This window comes from Tripterygium wilfordii, chromosome 2 (assembly GCF_013401445.1).
Source record: "Tripterygium wilfordii isolate XIE 37 chromosome 2, ASM1340144v1, whole genome shotgun sequence".
Lineage (NCBI taxonomy): Eukaryota > Viridiplantae > Streptophyta > Magnoliopsida > Celastrales > Celastraceae > Tripterygium > Tripterygium wilfordii.
Window position 1 is genome coordinate 11,444,205 of NC_052233.1, and position 17,261 is coordinate 11,461,465.

Sequence of the window (17,261 nt, forward strand, 5' to 3'; positions counted from 1 at the left end):
GGATTCCTTTATGAGTTTGTCTTTTCTTTTGTGGGAAAAAAAAGGTGGGGGGTTGATATTTCATTTAAGGGTGGTAATGGATAAGCAGTGGGAGGATGAGAAGAAGAGGAGGTGGTGGGTAGCCTATCTCTTCCACCATAATAAAAAAGGACAAAGACATAAACTTTATTTATGTAAAAGGCGTGAAGGAACTACCCAACTGTGAACTGTCCTTTTAAGTTGTGCCACTATCTCCCTACCAACCTCTCATTAATGGCTCAAGCCCATTATATCAACCGAACCAATCCTCAATAAATAGAAATACCACATGGAAAACCCTAATTCAAATTAGCATTTTTGTTATTAAAAAATAGGGTTTTTTTTTCTTCTAATAACAAGAATGTATGAAACTTTGCCTTGAGCATATGGAGTCCCTACATTTCACACGTACCAGGTAATTATAATTTAGAAAATTTTTGAAATTTAGAGATTTAAAAACTCAAGCTCGTTAAAAGAAATAACAATTAAAATTGAATTGTGAACTTATAAAAGGGATTAAATTTATTAAAAATTTGTGAAGACATATTTAAGATTAAAGAAAGTCCAATGTGAGGCTATAACTCAAAAAATAATAGTTACAAATTTTTGGGCAATTGGTGACAATAAGCTATTTAAACCAATAGAATGAGATGGGTTTCCCAAAGTTGTTGACTTGAGGACCCAAATATAATCCATCATTAAAAGAAACAAAGGATTAGTTATAGATTGTTTCTAGAAACAATAGTAGGTAGCAAAAGTTCATGATATCAAGCCAAATGAAAATATATATATATATATATATATATATATATGATGTCTTTATCTAACCTATTTTAAATTCAAACAAATCAAGATTTGGAACATTAAATTAACTGGGATCATCAAGTCATCACCACACTCCCTTCTGTTTTTTAGTGTCTAGTGTGTTTGTGTATGTGTCTATATATATTTGTTGAGTAAGTAACTCACTACTAGTGCAATCAAACCCAAATCCCAAATGGGGACTTTTACAACACCATGCATGTGACTTGACCAAGTTATGTGCAAATGCTGAAATACCACCATTCAATCAACATAATATACATTGAGTTCAACAATCTAGTCTATGTAATTAAGATTAATCTTAATATTAAGCTTAATTATTATTAGAAAACTAGTTGGTAGTAACAGAAAAACTTTAGTCAGGATCGGATGATGATGACGATGATTAACCAACAACTTAATATTTAAGACAATATTTGAAAAGAAACCCTAAAATAAGAAAGAAATTAACAAAAGATGACGATGAGAAAGGACACTTGGAAACAAGACCCATTTCAATCATTCACCCTTTGTGTTTTTTTACTCTATTTTTCAAAGGTGTTAGGCAGACAATAGAAGCTTCCATGATATTTTTTTAAAATTTTGTTTTCATTCTTTCACTAGAATTGGTCCAATTCTTTGCATTATTAGATTCTTGAAGAGCTTACTTACATGTGACTTAATTTCTTTAAAGAGCAAGTAGGGTTTGTGCCAAGTGGGTGTGACTTTTTTTTTTCCTTCTTTCTCATGTACTATCCACACATCTTAAAGGCATTGTGAGGTGCTACTACTACTTCTTCAATATGTAGAAAAACCATACATAGATTGCATTTGCATTATCTATTATATTACATTAGTTAGTTAGGTAGATAGATAGATATTATTTGCAATTTGGGTTACAAAATGAAATTAATCATCTATTAGTGAATAAGTTGGGTGGAGATTAATTTTTTTTTTAGTTGGGAAATTTGAACTCCCAACTTCTTTTGTTCATTTTATCCCAAATCTATACATGTTGCATGTGGGATAATCATTGATTATAAATATGCATGTAGAGTATCTTTAACATCCAATAGTTCACATGATTTTGAGGGTAAAATGAAGTTATAAATTAGGGTTCTCAATTTTCATGGGAAGAATGGCACCGTTGTAATTAAAAGGTCAGGTTGGGTGTATTTAGGAACAAGAAGGAAATGTCCAAATCCAACAGTTCCCCCTACCAACTCCTCCGCTTTTGGGTGGTGGTTGGCAGCCGTCCAACGTCTCCTTCATGTGCTCGGTTGCGGCGGTGGGCCCCCCACTCAGAGTCACAGTCACCCTTCTCGGCCTCTCTTATCTTACGAGCTTTGTGGTTCACCCTCCGTCCCCATCACACCCGTGTCCTGCTCTCTTATCGCCCCGTCCATAGTCTTATCCCTCCATTTGTCCTATTTCCTTTTATTTTTAAAAGAAAAAAAAAGTTACTAATTATTTCTTCTTTTTTTCACATATGATATATGGGTGTGCACCAAAAATATATATATATATATTTACACTTTAAGATATTTTCAATAAATTCAATTATTCCCACCTAATTAAATTTGATGGAGTTAAGATCAATTAAAGTAAATTGTCTATGTTGAGAACACAAATAACTCATATGGCACTCATATGTGTGATATCTCATAAAGATCTCGAGTTCGAACCTCCCCATCCCTTTTCCTTGTAAAAAAAAAGAAAAAGAAAAGAATGGACTGTCTATGTTCTAACTCAAAAAATCTCGTAAAGTGCTAATAAAAACAATCAAATTTGAGTAAAGTGTTAATAGAAATAATAAATCTAATTATACACGCATGGTGCGCAGTGCGCATATAACCCAAAGAGTAAAATATAAGAAAGTTGGCTGGTAGGAGAGTTCGGTAGCTATGTGTGTGTGTACCGTAAATGATGATCAATAATTAGTTAACTACAGGGGAGAGAGATAAGCATTAAAGGCATGGAGGTTCTAGATAGATAGATAGATAGATAGGGGAGGATATGATATTATGTGGTTAGGTAGCCGTCGATCCCCAGAAATCTCTGAACGGTTGTAGTACGGACCCCACATGCATAAACTCAAAACTCCCGAGACAAAGCTCGGCAAGCAAGATCCCTAGAAGGGAAAGCAATGAGGAAGAAGAAATTGCCAGGCAAGATCCTGATCCACCAATACCAATTTGCATCCAACTACAAAGAAAAGCATGGTTTACCTGTCTTGACAAACTAATCACTACGTAACACCAAAAGAGAGGGGATGGAAGAAGCCCTGAAATCAAGTTCAAAGTACAACAAGAGTCAAAAGATGTTAAAAGACCATTTAAGAGAGGAGAATATATGAAATAGAAACCCAATAATTCAAAATGTGCTTGTCCATTCTAAACAGCTGCAGTAGAACTAGGTTTCTCTTGGATGGGCCTTCTTTGCAGCCTCAGCTGCAGCTTTCTCCGCTTCAATCTCTGCAACAATGGCATCGATTTTAGCCTCTTCGAGCTGGTGTAGTCCATGCTCCTTTGTCATCACAGCAACCTCAAAGCTTTTCCTTCCATTTTTATTTTTTTTAAACCAAATCAGCTTCCAAAGCTTTTCCTTTTCTTCTGGAAATCCTGTTTGGGGTGCAGCTACTGAGCTAAAAGTCCATCCCTTGGGGTCAAATGATGTGTATCACTGGAAGCAATACCATTGTAGTCAAGCGTTGAGTTTTGACCCAACTTATCTTGTTGTCATGTGATAAACTTTTCTTTTGCGTTGACAGTGCAAATACTGATGTACAAAAATGAACATTTTTTTAGCTTTCACTAAAAGCATGGTCTTTTGTGATGGTCAACTTCACTAGTAACTAAGCTCTTTATTACTGAACAAGCCTCAAAAAATGTACAAAATAACAGAGTTTGCCAATTGGTACTTCCAACATTATACAGAAAACAAATATGACCACCACCAACACATGAAAAAGGTTCATTTATACACCAAGAGTTCTACGGCCTAGAGAGGACCTTTGGTTTCTACTGATGGGTAGGTGAACATAAACTTCATGAACGTCTTGCTTATAAACCTCCCCACTGTCCTTATCAATGGCGTAGCAAACATAAACAGTGTCGATCACATTGTCGAGCACGTGGACAAAGAAACTCAGCACCGCTATTAGGAGCACCCACGCAAGAACAGCCACAAAGTATGTGTCAACTCCAAGATTGCTCACGCCCTTCAAGATAGCCCATGCCTGTTCATCATTTACGGTCATTGTTAGATCCATTAAGGGTCATTTATCCAGAAAAAGATACCATAGTCCAATTGCAGGTAAGGCTTTCTTGCAACGACTTTCCATAACGTCTGCCTGGTCTCAATAATATAATGGAGTAGAAAGAATGAGAAATTTAAATATATACTTACTGCAACTGCATATACTGCTGAAAGCACATAAGTAATTCCAGCCAACAATCGAGTGGAAACGATCTCCACAATAACGGCTGAGAGAAGATTACGCTTTAAAAGTTCATAGGTCATTCTTGCGGATCTGCAGTAAGCTTCACCAGTTATCGCAGCAAAGTTGATTGTGAACTTGTTAAGAAAATCTATTGCCGACAGCAAGGCATTAACACAACACCGCAAAATATGATTCACTATCCCTGGAGCTTCTTCTCTTGCACTATCAACGGCAGCTCGCACCACACGAACAACACATATAAGTAGCCCAGAGAGGCATACAGTCCCGAAAGAGGGGCCAAATGCATTTCTGCAAGTGTTTGTAACAAAGGGTGAGCTTGCTACTATGTATAGGAAGAGGACCACTATTTCTGAGGAAGTTCGTAAACTTGCAGACTAGGAAAAATGGTGGAGACATAGCAATGTTTGAATTTAAAAATGGACATATGTCTGAAATAGCCATTCAAAATAATCTAAAAGAACATACTTTCACTACAATTTTCAAGAGCAAGATGTCTGAAAAATCACCATATCTAAGCACAGAACAAAGTAAGAGCAGAATCAAAAAAATACAAAAAGTATTGGAGGAATATTTCAATCATTGATTATTTTGAATGTGCAACTGCTATTAGAAATATGCTAAGGAGATCATCCAGTATATAAAACATTTTGAAACAAAAAAAAAAATCAATGGCACCTTAAAGGAACCTACTCCAAAAACTCCACTTTCTTTAAATGATCAGCGACGGGAGGCATAATAGATTCTTTAAAGGGAATTAACAAGTAATGAGCAGGACACACAAGACTGATTTAGAGTTTAGTCTGGGCAATTGAAGCTCCACAGAATTACTTCATGTAGCTCCATAGAAACGCAATTTGACATTCTCAATAAATTAATATCTTGCTATTTGCTATAGAAACAACAAGCTCTCAGACCAAATTCAAATATGATAGAAACACAAACATTCTCCAGCATGACAATCTCAAAAGAAAAATGTACAGTAATACAAGATGATGTGCGCTTCCAACAGACAAGCAGTTTGTCACGACCAAAATGAGACACGTTGTGGCCAAAAGAGGAGTTATACTTGTTCCAACTATAACTAGGAAGATCTACAACCCTGATCGCTGCAGTTTATTTGTAAATGAAGGTGAAGAGTACTGTAAGTTACGCTCGCATGCGCTAATACGCATGTCAAGCTGTTCAGTAACCAGAGCACACACATTTCAGTATTACATACTCAAGCCACCAAGCTAACAATATTTGACAGTTCCCATCTAACTTGCCAACCATATGCTATCCTTAACAATTGGAGCTCCATAGAATCACCTCATGTAGGCCAGTTCAACCAAAGACATTACCAATGTGGGAATCAGCCCATGCCAAGCCTCACACAATCACTCATCCAATCTCAAACTCGAGCCATCATGAATAGTCTATAAAGACATCACAACTATATAGGCAATAGGAGCTATACTTGAATCTTGAGCCTTTATCTTGCACGACCTGATCAATTTGATCAGGTGTCTGGAATATGATCTACTTTCAGCTTTCACAATACAAATATCAAACCCTCACCCTGCATCTTCCTATTCAAGAGATAGGAAAAAAGGAGGCCTCCATTATCATCTCTCCACCATATCAACCTCCATACAAAAACAACTTTTGCAAGACTCAAGTTTCATAGTTGGGCATTTAAACAGAAGTAAAGGGGATTCAAACTATGACCGTGTCTCAAAATTTCTGCGGGATATCATATCAGTACAACTTCCATGCATGAAGATGATCCATTCCTAGCTAAAGCTCAAATTGGAACAAGCAAAACCAGGGAGCCGGGCAAGGGGATGGATGATCCATTCCCTCAAAGAGAAATCTATCCAAGTTAAATTTAAGCTTACATAAAAATTTCAAGAGTTTCTATATACCAATCAGCAATATCTCCCAAAGTCCTAGTGCAATCTATAATTCATTCAGATTCACTATTAGTTCATCTAATGAGTCAAACATAATTAGACTAACAACTAGGAATCACAGACAAGTTCAATGCAAGTATACATGGAAACCAATAAAAATAGATAATTGTTGCTTAATACAAGAAAGAAATAGCAGGCAATCACCTCAAGGAACTTCTTATGCTTCGCTTAGGAGCTGAATCCTCCTTTGTGAAGTACCATTGTGCAATAGTCCCACTGATAACATAAACCTGAGCTTCCACCATTACTGTAAAAGACCACAACATCGTCAATATTGCCAAAGCAAAGTAAGCAGGGACCCAGCTATCTTGCTCCCAAACACAAGTGTACTCTGCATTTGATTCTTTCGGTACAATCTTTCCGTTTAATCTTGCAAATACCAAAAACACCACAATTGGAGCATAATAGGCCACAAGAGCCAGTGTTAAAAGTGGCAACACAAGAAACAATCCCAGATTCTTTGATAAGGCATCAGATGCAACCCCAATTATCCTCACAGTCAACTCAATTCGGTGCCAATTAGCCACGAAAATCCAGACAATTACCCCAATCACGAGAAACACAAACACAAGCACCAAAATCCTGTACACCAAAGGGAAGGAGTCGCTACAAGTGGAGCTAACTGTGCAGGCGACGAACCAATACACATTGAAAAAGATGGGTATTACAACAAAGAAAGGGAGACAGACGTAGACAAGCTGTTTGGCGTAATGCTTAAGCAACAAAAGGAGTAGAAAACAAATGGGCACACTCAAAATCAACGTAATTCCAAGCGTCCATATCAAATTCTTCAGAACAACCGAACTCGAGCTAGAATAAAACAACAAGTACTGGAAAAATTGCTCCTCACGATTCGACGATGACGAGTCTTTGACACAAGAAGTCGACCTGGCATCGTAACTATAAGAGGAAAGATTTGCGTAATTGGTGTTTCTGTGGAAGACGCAGAAGATGCCGAAACCGAAAGTGACGAGCACGAAGAGAACGAAGAGGATGAGGAAAGCGAGGTCCTTGAAAGGTCTCGGCCCGTAGTTGTAGGAGATCTGCAGGTACTGGGTCGGGTCTCCATCCGGTGGTTCTGGGTCAACGTGGGTCGTGGGTTCTTCGATCGGGGATTGAAAGTGCGGTGGTTTAGAGAGCAAGGGTTGAGTTGGTGAAGAAGGGGACTCGTAGAGGTAATTGGGTTTGTTGTTCTCTTCGCTAGTCTCCATCACAGACGAAACAGAGATAGAGAGGAGGAGGGAGTTTCACAGACAAGGTAAAGGATGTTGCAGAGATTGTTATGGAGCTTATCTAGTTATCTGTTGACCGTGACGCGAGTTCGTAGACCGGTTGGTTTGCTCGGTTTGTACTTTCAGAACAGTAGACAAAAATTAGTGAATTTTAGTGCTCTGTGACTGGAAAGGAAGCAACAAAAAAATCACTCTTGTTCTCGTTTTTCCGGTAAGATTTTTTTTCTTTTTGCCAAACAGGGTAAACAACATTTCAGAGAGATTGAAAAATGAATCCAGTAAATAAAAAGGACCTAACTTTGTAATAAAAGTCAAAAGTTAATTTACAATATCTCACTCAGGACCAAAGCTTTGTAATATTATAATTTATTGAAGAAAATCATATTGCCTGGCATTATATTCTACTCTGTTGATCAAAAGTCAAAATAAAATTTGAAATTCTTGCTTCATAATCATTATTATTAATGGAGATCAAACTATCGAAGACAACAATGCTTTGATCATTTGGTTTCTGCAAGGACAATTCACATTGGCTACATAAACCAAACTGGCTTCTTCAGAATTGGCTCTGCCTCTTCAAATACTTTTAAGGCCCAGAAAAGCAGAATAGATCATTTGGTTCAATCTGCCAAGAGAAAGGTCAAGTTCATTGCTTGTCAAGTTAGATTGTTTTACTTATTATTTTTCTTCTGTTAGGCCTGAAGATGTTACTATCAATGTTCATGCTGCTAAAGATCTGCTCAGCTCCGGTCACCTGTGCTTAGATGTTAGGTAGAATATCAGAACTTGAAATTAACAACAGTCTAAGCATACACAACGATAAAACTTGTGCACAAACTCTAAATTTCCTTAAATTATATTCTCTCTTCTCCTCTCTCTTAGATGTTATATCAGAACTACCTCTCTCGTTCGTGGTCACCGGTACTTAGAGCATGTCCAATGAGAGACTTTAAACCTATTTTTCAAGTGTTGAAAGTGAATTTTATGGAAAATTTAGAATGTTAGAGCTCTACAATAGATGCAAATGAACACTTGAAAACACATGAGATAATACTTTCTTGATAATGACACTTGTTTTATAGGTTGTTGTGGAAAATGAAATATGAGAGTATTTATATAGTTGATGAATAGCGAAGAGAGAGATGATGAAAAGAAAGAGAGAGAAAATAGAGAAAATGAGTATAAAGTGTTGAAAAGTACGATGTGTTGATGAATAGTTTACATTGCAAGACCCACTTACCCAATTAAATTATGTCATCTAGGAAAGATGAGAAGAGATAATGGTTTTGAAGTGTTTGATATTTTTTTTATCATTGGAGTTGCACTTACATGTTAGGTACAATATCAGAACTCGAAATTAACATCAGTCTTACAACCAATCTAAAATGTGTATGAAAGGTCAATATGGTTTGAATCATGGATAAACAGAGAAGTCTCTGGATCACCTAAATCTAGATCAGTCACTTTATAATTGATATAGATCACTAGTAGGTAGGATTCTCAAGAAATTGGAGGCTGAAAAGCAACAAAATCACCGATTAGAAGCCACCCAGATGAAATAAAGTATCAAAAAAAACATGATCCCATCGCTTGACTTTATTCCCTATGGATTATATATACAAAGAAACAATATTTGCAGTTGTTTTCTTACTGATTTTGAGTCATTTTCTTTTAAAAGTAATCACCTTTTCAACTTCAGTTGGAATCAAATAGTAAGCACCCATTATTTGGCCTTAAAAAATCCTCATCTTTGTCAAAAAGTCCAGACAAAAACTTGCAAATTCAGCAAAGTGGTCCATCTCTCAAGATCTAAGCAGCCAACAAACCCCTACTATGTATTCACATTACACAAATCGCTTGCAATTGCAAAAAAGCAAATGCAAACAATACTAAATACCAAAATCAAGGAACTCTTCTTCATCAATCATCCTGATTTCCTAATATTACCAAAACCATATCAAAACACTTTTCAGAGCATATCTTTGAAGCGGGTGGTTCTACAAACTGGACCAAGAATCTTTCCAGCTTTTCCAACAGAGGCAAAAGACAGACACACCCACCCCCAATCAAGGCTGCTGCATAGACTGTAAAAAAATTCACATTAAACTTACAAAAAACATGAACTAAACAGAGATGCTGCTACAAGTAGAAAAAGCAGAGTATGATCAGAGATAGTGATCCAAAAGCCACAACAATTAACGATTGCGAGGCTGTTGTTCTTGATGAATCTCCCATTGCCAAACCAGCTAACCATGACCCATCTGCCAGCATTGTCTCTCCTTCACCAGACCCTGACCCGGACATTGTCCCCGACCCCGACCCCGACCCTGACCCAGAATAGGTGAACCCATAACCGGGCTGTGACTCTCCCCCTGAACCCTGAGATGTTCCTGTTGATGGTGTTGCATAGCTTGAAGATTTCTGACTGCAAAACAAAATTTATAATAATCATACAATTACTACTCTGCAGTCTGCAGGGATAATTAATGAACTTCTTTCTTTTACCTTGGAGAGGAAGGGCAAAACGTCACCGTATAGTCGGCACCGGAGCAAGTGAAAGTACTAGTGGCGTCATCGTAGGCGTAGCTATACGAGCGGGGACACGCGGCCTTAAACATTTCGGAGTAAACGGACGGCCGGCACGTACTGGGTGTGTTGTACGCGCCGCTACAGCAGTACTCTGGGGATCCAAAAGCCTCGCAAGCGCTCTTACAGGCGTCTCCTTCACCGACTCGCAACTCTTGCGGGCACTGACTGTTCAGATCCGTCGTGCACCCGGTAGACGCGCAGAGACCCGACCCGCCAGAGCCTTCGACGATCATGGGTAGGTTGTACCCGTCGACGAGGCTGACATCATAAAAGTCCTGCCCGCCAGTTCCGAGAGTGAACTCCGCTAGCGTGGCGGGTGGAGCTGCTCCGAGTCCGTTGCACTCGACTTGACCAGAGCCGCAGTCTCCAGTTTGGCAGGAACCGGATAGGGATCCGTCGAAGTTGCAACCTGTTCGGGCCCAGAAACGACCAGACCAGCCAGTTGGGGCTTGGAAGGAACGGGAAGAGTCCTTGGGGAGCTCGAATCCGGTGCTGTCAAGTCTAGGACTGCCAGCATTTGCAAGAATGCCTGGCCATACAGTGTATTCGCACCTGTTGACGAATGTGAATGTGGCACCTTGCACACCTACAAAATGAAACAAAGCAACAGTACCCTTAGGAACCTCTCAGAGTAAATAGACAGAGCTTGGACTGAAAGTTCGTGATTTTGCGAGAAACTCAGTTGAGAAAATGAAGAACCCGTGGAGGGAAAAACAACAAAAATGTTATCTTTAAAGAAACTTGAAGCAGCAGCGAAATAGTGTCTATTAGTGTGAGCGCAAAGAATTAGATAAACGATAAAGAAACGTAAGGAAACAAAGCAAAAAAGCGAGTGAGTTTGTATTAACACATACCTCTTGAAGTTATAAGTAGAAAAACAAAGCTGAGAACGAGAGATGACGAGAGATCCATATGGCAGCGCTTCTCTATCTACTCTTCTTCCTTCCTCTTCAGCTGTAGCAGAGGAAATGGAGACAATGCAGGAGTTTTACACGCAGAGAGGAGGCAGCTACCAGTGACTGAGGAGTGAGCAGTGACAAAAAAAACAGGGGAATGGGACTCTGGAGTCTGGACAATGGAGTGACTGCCAGAGCGAGGTCATAAACCGACAAAAAAAGTGTTGAGAGAAGGAACGAATGGGGAGACATAAGGTAGGACAGTGAACCCCCTAGAACCAAAAATCTGGAGCCATCCGATCAAATCTTTCCAATTATGCCACCGTTGGATTAATACAGAGAAGTCAAAAAAGAACCGAATCTTTATCAGTCGTAGGACCTACCACGTAACTCGATTATGCTGACATTGGACCCTATTAGTCATGTGAGGCCAGGCCCTTATTTGTTATTCCAAATCCACGTCACCGTAAGCTTAACAGGGCCTAGGGTGTCCGTTGCCCCGGTTAATACAATTATGGCAAAAGCATTGGATGCCCGCACTCTTTCTTCTCTCCTTTTCATGCATTGATTTTTATTTTTTTAGTTTATTTAAATAAAAGCAGCAAAATTTCGAAATAGAATAATTGAAAACATAGCTCAGAATATAATTAGATTATTATCGAGCTATTCGTACAACGATATCATATAAGATTATCCTCCGAACATTTAATATGAGATTAAACTCGAATAGTTAAACTCTCACGCACAGTAATGGACCTATAAATTGAAATCACTAAAGACATAAAAATGATGTGAGGGTTCGGAGGTAGCACTCATAAGAATTTTTTTTTGGGGTTGTTTATGATTTTATGTAATCTATTTACGAATATAGACTTCCTATCACTATATCGATTTCTCAAAATGCCTATCGTCTGGGCTTAGGGTTCTGTTAACAATTTGCCTACATGGGAGAGGGAGAATGGTATTGTCGTATTGAGAGATTGAGAGGATTTGAAAGGTTTGGCGGGTGAGCTTGACAAATGATGATATAAAGTTAAGGCCTAAAACTTATGAGTGTTAGGTTGGGTCAAAGTTATGAAGAGATTGGTAATAGCAAAGGCTACTCTTTTCTTTTTTTTTTAAAAAGGACTAGTCGTTTCAATGTGTGTTGGAACGTAACCAGTGTATATATTATAAGGTTGGCATGTGTCAGTGTCTCTTGTGTAAAAGTTATAACATCATTGGGAGTGGGAGGTCCACACCCACACGACCATTCACCCCAATTTTTGACCGAAAAGTTTTTGAAATCGCACTGCTCAATAAGAGGAATATAAGGAAAAAACAAGTCTTTCCTATATTCTTTAGTGAAAGTTACTGCGCCCTTCCCTTTGATGACAAAGTGACCTTTCATGGATTATTGTAAGGCTAAGAAATTTAGCTTATGATTTGTTTCAAGTAACTTTCCATGCTTGAGAGTTGAAGTGATGGGAAAATTTGAAATTTGAAGGAGAAAAACAAGCATGGTTAAAGAGATTTTACTTGAACAGAGATTTCAATGAGTTCTTTAACATTCAAATATGTAGTAAATAATACAGCTTTTGTGTTTGTTTTGTGTTTTTTCCTGCCTCATCAAGATCCAAGTTTAGGGAAACCACTAACCCACCAGGTCATATTTTGAGGAAAAGGTGAATTATGGGTATGATTCTTCTTGATGGGTTGTGCAGATTTATCTCTCCTTTTGTCTCCTATCTGTTTCTCCTTTTTGTCAAAAACAAACACCCACCACCACCAAAATCTCCCAGGCCCTACAAAATTTTATATTGAGAGGCTCAGTTTAGTATATTTGACAAATTGTTATATTCCTCTTCATATACCTATTCAGCACTCATAAGGGAATAGAACTAGATCAATAGGCTGGTCCGGCCACACGTTGGCTTTGGCTCAACTTAACATTTCTTCAAGTGTGCGAGTGAGACGGATGGCTCGAGTTTATATCCATATTTGATATCCGAGGGACAAACTTATTTGATTCGCTCTCGGTTACTAAAAAAGAATCAGGGAGATCTCTCTTGTCAGGAACTGTTTTGCATATTTAGTAAAAATGACTTGACGGAACAAATCCTATCACAAAACCCATGGGCTCTTCAGGATATGCCCCTTAAACAAAGACCCAAAGCCACAACCTTCATTTATGGCCCATTAACAGAGCCTGGGACCTGACTAGATATACAGGTAAAGGAAAAACCCTGCTCAAAAGCACTTATTTTGCGTATATATACTATGAATTACAACCATACTGGAATAAAGTAGACCAAGAGGTAAATAAACAAGAACTCAAGAATGTTCCCACTCATATAGTTATACCTTTTAAGGGCAAAAATGCTTCAACAGAAACAAAACCAATAGTCGGGCTACATCACAATCCACGCCTGCTATTATCAAATACATTGTTTTTAGTATTCAGAATTGGGCAGTAACATCATAGTAAGAGTAATAACATACAAAAACTTCATGGCCTATATCTATCTACACGAAATGGAGTGATAAAAGTATAATACTAATGAAAGGGAAGGTATGTACAATCTCATGGCATTTTCTGAACTGTCACCAGATTTGATCAATCTCCATGTAATCCTCCATGATGCATGTCTTTTGACAGTAGAGAGAGAGAGCCTGGGTGAGGCCGAAAGCTTGTCCATCTGAATCCGGTTCTTCAGATGGAATTTGTTCTACTATCTGCCTGGAATGGTTCCCGCCAATGTTAGTCACATCACAAGTTAAATAAAAGTGGCCAAAACAGCAAAAGAGCCACTACACTAGAGGCTGCACCAGCAATAAACTGTGCTTGGACCGGACCTGAAGATGAAGCAGCGTTGGCATGGTGGCTTGCTATGTAAATTGTCGTCTTATTCACTAGAGGAAGCTGCGCCCCATCTTGCCGTGCTCCCAACAATTTTTGGCTGCAATTTGACTCACAATGCATATACATGTTAATGACATACTCAGCGCTATCAAGTCATTTCTCTTAATCATGCAAGAAAGCTACGATTTCGCCGCCTAAGCCCACAAGGTTCATAGTTTCACACATACATATATGTAGAATACCAAGGGATGCCACCCAAAAAAAAGAAGAAAGCCTCTGCAGTGATTAAATCTAATGTACTGAGCAACACTATGCCATCTAAATCAGCCAACAAGTGATGACGAGTATTAAATCTTCAGCTCCTCGTCTCTTATTGGTTTTCCCTAAAACTTTAGGAGCCTAATGTTTCTTCCCAAGAGTTCACCATGATTCTTATCACAAGATTTCTAAAAATCTTTGCCCGTCTGTGGCGTAAAAAGGCAAGTGAATGTCTTCTCTGCCCACTTGCATACCAACATCTATCAATTATCCAAGTTATCTTGTCGATTCTTTCCCTGGTTGAATCCTTTAAAGATGTAGTATGAGAATTGATACAAATGCTTAATAATATATAAAAGAGAAAAAATTCAACACATTTTATAGGTCAGGCTGGAGGACCACAGGGACAAACAAAGGTTTTGGGCTTCATAAAAGACAGAAAACTGCACATCTACTCAAATTCGCACGCGTGCCTCAAGAATAAGAGAAAAACCTTCAAAAGAGTATGACTTGCCATCCTCTCTCGCAGCTAACTACAATGGTATTCATAAACAGATTACACAAAAGAATATTATCATTTGACTAAAAACTCCAGACGCTCTTGCATCCTAAGCTGATACCATGTTGATTGAACTCTCAAGGTAAATCCTAACACGTATTAAGATAACGTACCCACACACCCGTATCCTAGTTTTGGACGAAGTCCACATACCAATATCCTAGTTTTTGGACAGTGTCCATGTACCCATCAATTTTCAAATTGAAGAGTCTGACACTTGACACTGATACATATCCGATACCCATACCCAAGTCGAGGTATCATGGGTGCACTGTTCCATAAGTCTGCTGCCAGAAGAAACCCAATGGCCTGTGACGCTAGTTAATAATACACCCGGAATCCAAAGAGTAATCGGGTATAACTCAGTCATTCACATGCCTATAAAACAGAGACAATTCAATTCACCCAGTTTCTTAATTTCACTTATGAACACAAATTGGGTAAATTATTTCACCTGGTATATGGTGGAGGGCAGAAGATGATAACGTAGTTGGCGGAAGCGCAGGTGTACGTGCTAGTCTTGTCATCATACGCGTAGCTATACGCGCGTGGGCACGCGTTCTTGAAGAACAATGAGTATGGAGAAGGCGGACACGTGTCAGGAGTTGAGTAAGCGCCGCTACAGCAATAGCTCGGATCCCCAAAGGCCTCACACGCGCTTCTGCAGGCCACACTCGCACTCCCATTCTCACGCGCCACCCTTAATTCAGCCGGGCAGGCACCGTTAAGGTCGATGAGACATCCTGTAGCGCCGCAAAGACCTTTCGTAATCTTCTTGGGGACCACAAGCACCGGGAGGTTATATCCATCCACTAAAGAAACGTCGTAGAAATCGAGTCCTCCGGCACCGTTGAGAGTGAACTCAGCCAGCGTGGCAGGCGGCTTGGCTCCGCTTCCGCCGCATGCTAGATTTCCGGACCCACAATCAGCAGTCGCGCAGACGAATTTTCCAGCGGAGTCTCGAGAACAGTGGGTCCGGGCCCATATCCTGCCCGACCATGCTCTGGGTATGGGTATGGTCTTGGACTTACCAGCTTCTAGAGCAAAACCAGTGGTGGAGAGCTGCGCGGTGTTGGCGCCGGAAAGTAAACCGGGCCATATCGTGTTCCGGCACTTGTTGACGATCTTGAAGGTCGCCGACTGTACTTCTGTGAGTGTCAAAATTACATTACAGCAAAGCAAACAAATGAATCAGTGAAGGATCGGTGAATAGTAGGAGAAGCAGAGGCAGTTAAGTGATTTTACCTGAGAAGTGAGAGATGGAGAGGAGAGTCAAAACGATGACGCTGAGGAGACGACGACGATCCATTGTGGAGAAGAACAATGAAGATTCATGAATTCAAGAAAGTGATGCGATTTGAGTGCGATACCAAGAACTTTACTTTTCTTGCGAAAGGAGAAGGCCGTGTTTGGATGTCTTTTCATTTTTCTGTTCATTGCCGTTTACTCCTTTCCGTTTGGATTTTCCCGGCTTTTGGCAGTTGACTCCTCGGTAACGTTTCAAGATTTCTTTCTTCTAAAAAGAGAAAAAAATAATACTTCTAGGAATCTACGCTACCATTGACGAAGAGAGGAAACAAAGATGATGGGCTCCTCAAGGCGGGGCCTCTTAAACAAAGACCCAAAGCAATAACTTCCTTTTATGGCCCATTAGCTTGAGAGCCCAATGGGCCCATATCATATAGATATACTGCAAAAAGCAAAGCCCAAATCTCAGGCCCATGGGCCACATAAAACACCAGCTCTACAATGACCTTTGTACAGTATCACAAACCAGAAATGTGAGTGGGTATATCTGTAGGCCAAGTCATTGACTTGTAGTGGAAGTGCTGTTCTTACACCAACCTACTCCAAAAGCAAACCACGCCCACCTTTGTTTGTGTAGCAGCGCAGCAACTTTTGGAACGCAATAGTGTTTGCGAGTCTAGACTCTAGACACGCGAGGAAATAAGTCAAGCCAGAGAACATGACAAGAACCCTGAACCCCCCAGTATGGTCCCGTCTCTATCCACCTTTGTTGGAGTTGCAGCTTTGTTAGAGCAACTCCAACAAGTAGTTCTATAATGGGGTATCTAAATTCTACTATACATAATCTAAAAGATTTACATGCCAATGACATTATTTTGACAAAAATCCACTCCAACACCAAAGGTATAGGTATAAAATGAGTTCTCATATAATTTATCCATATATTTTAATCCATGGGCCCATGAGTAGATTGATTCGGTCCATGAATTTTGTAGAACAAAATAATTAAGGGGACAATGTTAGAGACCCTCAAAATTTGATCCTCAAAAGTCCCTCAAATCTATGTGGTATTAAAATAGTCATTGATTAAAAACACAAATATTGAGCCCACTTCACATCCAACATTTCATATTAAATGGGGATCACTTTTTGAGGGTCTCAAGCATTATTCTAATTAAGGGGGTATGAAAACCTGAAATGACGGGTGTAATTGAAAAAAACAAAAATTTTGCGAAGAAGAAAACGATGAATTAAAAAAAGTCTAGAAGCTGAAGTTGAATTCATGAAAAACTTGAAAAAATACAAATAAACCATCTACCTTCTATCGCCTCTCTCACACACAATAACGGACTCTCACACCCAAACCCAACCGCAGCCACTCTATCGGACGAAGACCCCGATCG

General features: G+C 39.3%; 3 protein-coding genes across 5 annotated transcripts; all 3 read right to left on the reverse strand.

Moving 5' to 3' along the window:
• Positions 1-3,646: 3,646 nt before the first annotated feature.
• LOC120012884 (CTL-like protein DDB_G0288717) lies at positions 3,647-7,445 on the reverse strand. The gene is made up of 3 exons (XM_038864435.1): positions 6,379-7,445; positions 4,228-4,570; positions 3,647-4,057 (listed from the first exon to the last, which is right to left on the reverse strand). The coding sequence occupies exons 1-3, from the start codon at positions 7,443-7,445 to the stop codon at positions 3,797-3,799; spliced, it is 1,671 nt and encodes a 556-aa protein (XP_038720363.1). The 3' UTR covers positions 3,647-3,796.
• Positions 7,446-9,247: 1,802 nt separating this feature from the next.
• LOC120012893 (thaumatin-like protein 1) lies at positions 9,248-11,177 on the reverse strand. The gene is made up of 3 exons (XM_038864446.1): positions 10,910-11,177; positions 9,972-10,641; positions 9,248-9,891 (listed from the first exon to the last, which is right to left on the reverse strand). Exons 1-3 carry the CDS (start codon positions 10,965-10,967, stop codon positions 9,606-9,608), a joined length of 1,014 nt encoding a protein of 337 aa, XP_038720374.1. The 5' UTR covers positions 10,968-11,177; the 3' UTR covers positions 9,248-9,605.
• A 2,072-nt stretch (positions 11,178-13,249) lies between these two features.
• On the reverse strand, positions 13,250-16,105 carry LOC119979884 (thaumatin-like protein 1b). 3 transcript variants are annotated; one of them, XM_038822514.1, is made up of 4 exons: positions 15,856-16,103; positions 15,065-15,758; positions 13,787-13,890; positions 13,250-13,670 (listed from the first exon to the last, which is right to left on the reverse strand). In XM_038822514.1, exons 1-4 carry the CDS (start codon positions 15,917-15,919, stop codon positions 13,663-13,665), a joined length of 870 nt encoding a protein of 289 aa, XP_038678442.1. In that variant the 5' UTR covers positions 15,920-16,103; the 3' UTR covers positions 13,250-13,662. The 3 variants fall into 3 exon arrangements, with proteins under 3 accessions (XP_038678442.1, XP_038678436.1, XP_038678447.1); XM_038822508.1 differs by having other exon boundaries at positions 13,250-13,890; positions 15,856-16,105; XM_038822519.1 differs by lacking the exons at positions 13,250-13,670; positions 13,787-13,890 and adding an exon at positions 13,897-14,988 and having other exon boundaries at positions 15,856-16,105.
• Between the last annotated feature and the right edge of the window lie 1,156 nt (positions 16,106-17,261).

What these genes read in the sequence shown, in the direction of transcription:
- LOC120012884 (XM_038864435.1), bottom strand. Translation starts at nt 7,445, where the DNA reads ATGGAGACTAGCGAAGAGAACAACAAACCCAATTACCTCTACGAGTCC. An exon ending in AGCATAAGAAGTTCCTTGAG is followed by an intron (nt 4,571 to 6,378) that starts GTGATTGCCTGC and finishes AAACACTTGCAG; the next exon opens with AAATGCATTTGGCCCCTCTT. An exon ending in CAGCAGTATATGCAGTTGCA is followed by an intron (nt 4,058 to 4,227) that starts GTAAGTATATAT and finishes AATGATGAACAG; the next exon opens with GCATGGGCTATCTTGAAGGG.
- LOC119979884 (XM_038822508.1), bottom strand. Translation starts at nt 15,919, where the DNA reads ATGGATCGTCGTCGTCTCCTCAGCGTCATCGTTTTGACTCTCCTCTCC. An exon ending in CTCCATCTCTCACTTCTCAG is followed by an intron (nt 15,759 to 15,855) that starts GTAAAATCACTT and finishes TGACACTCACAG; the next exon opens with AAGTACAGTCGGCGACCTTC. An exon ending in TGCCCTCCACCATATACCAG is followed by an intron (nt 13,891 to 15,064) that starts GTGAAATAATTT and finishes GTCAAATTGCAG; the next exon opens with CCAAAAATTGTTGGGAGCAC.
- LOC120012893 (XM_038864446.1), bottom strand. Translation starts at nt 10,967, where the DNA reads ATGGATCTCTCGTCATCTCTCGTTCTCAGCTTTGTTTTTCTACTTATA. An exon ending in TCTACTTATAACTTCAAGAG is followed by an intron (nt 10,642 to 10,909) that starts GTATGTGTTAAT and finishes TTCATTTTGTAG; the next exon opens with GTGTGCAAGGTGCCACATTC. An exon ending in TTTTGCCCTTCCTCTCCAAG is followed by an intron (nt 9,892 to 9,971) that starts GTAAAAGAAAGA and finishes TTTGTTTTGCAG; the next exon opens with TCAGAAATCTTCAAGCTATG.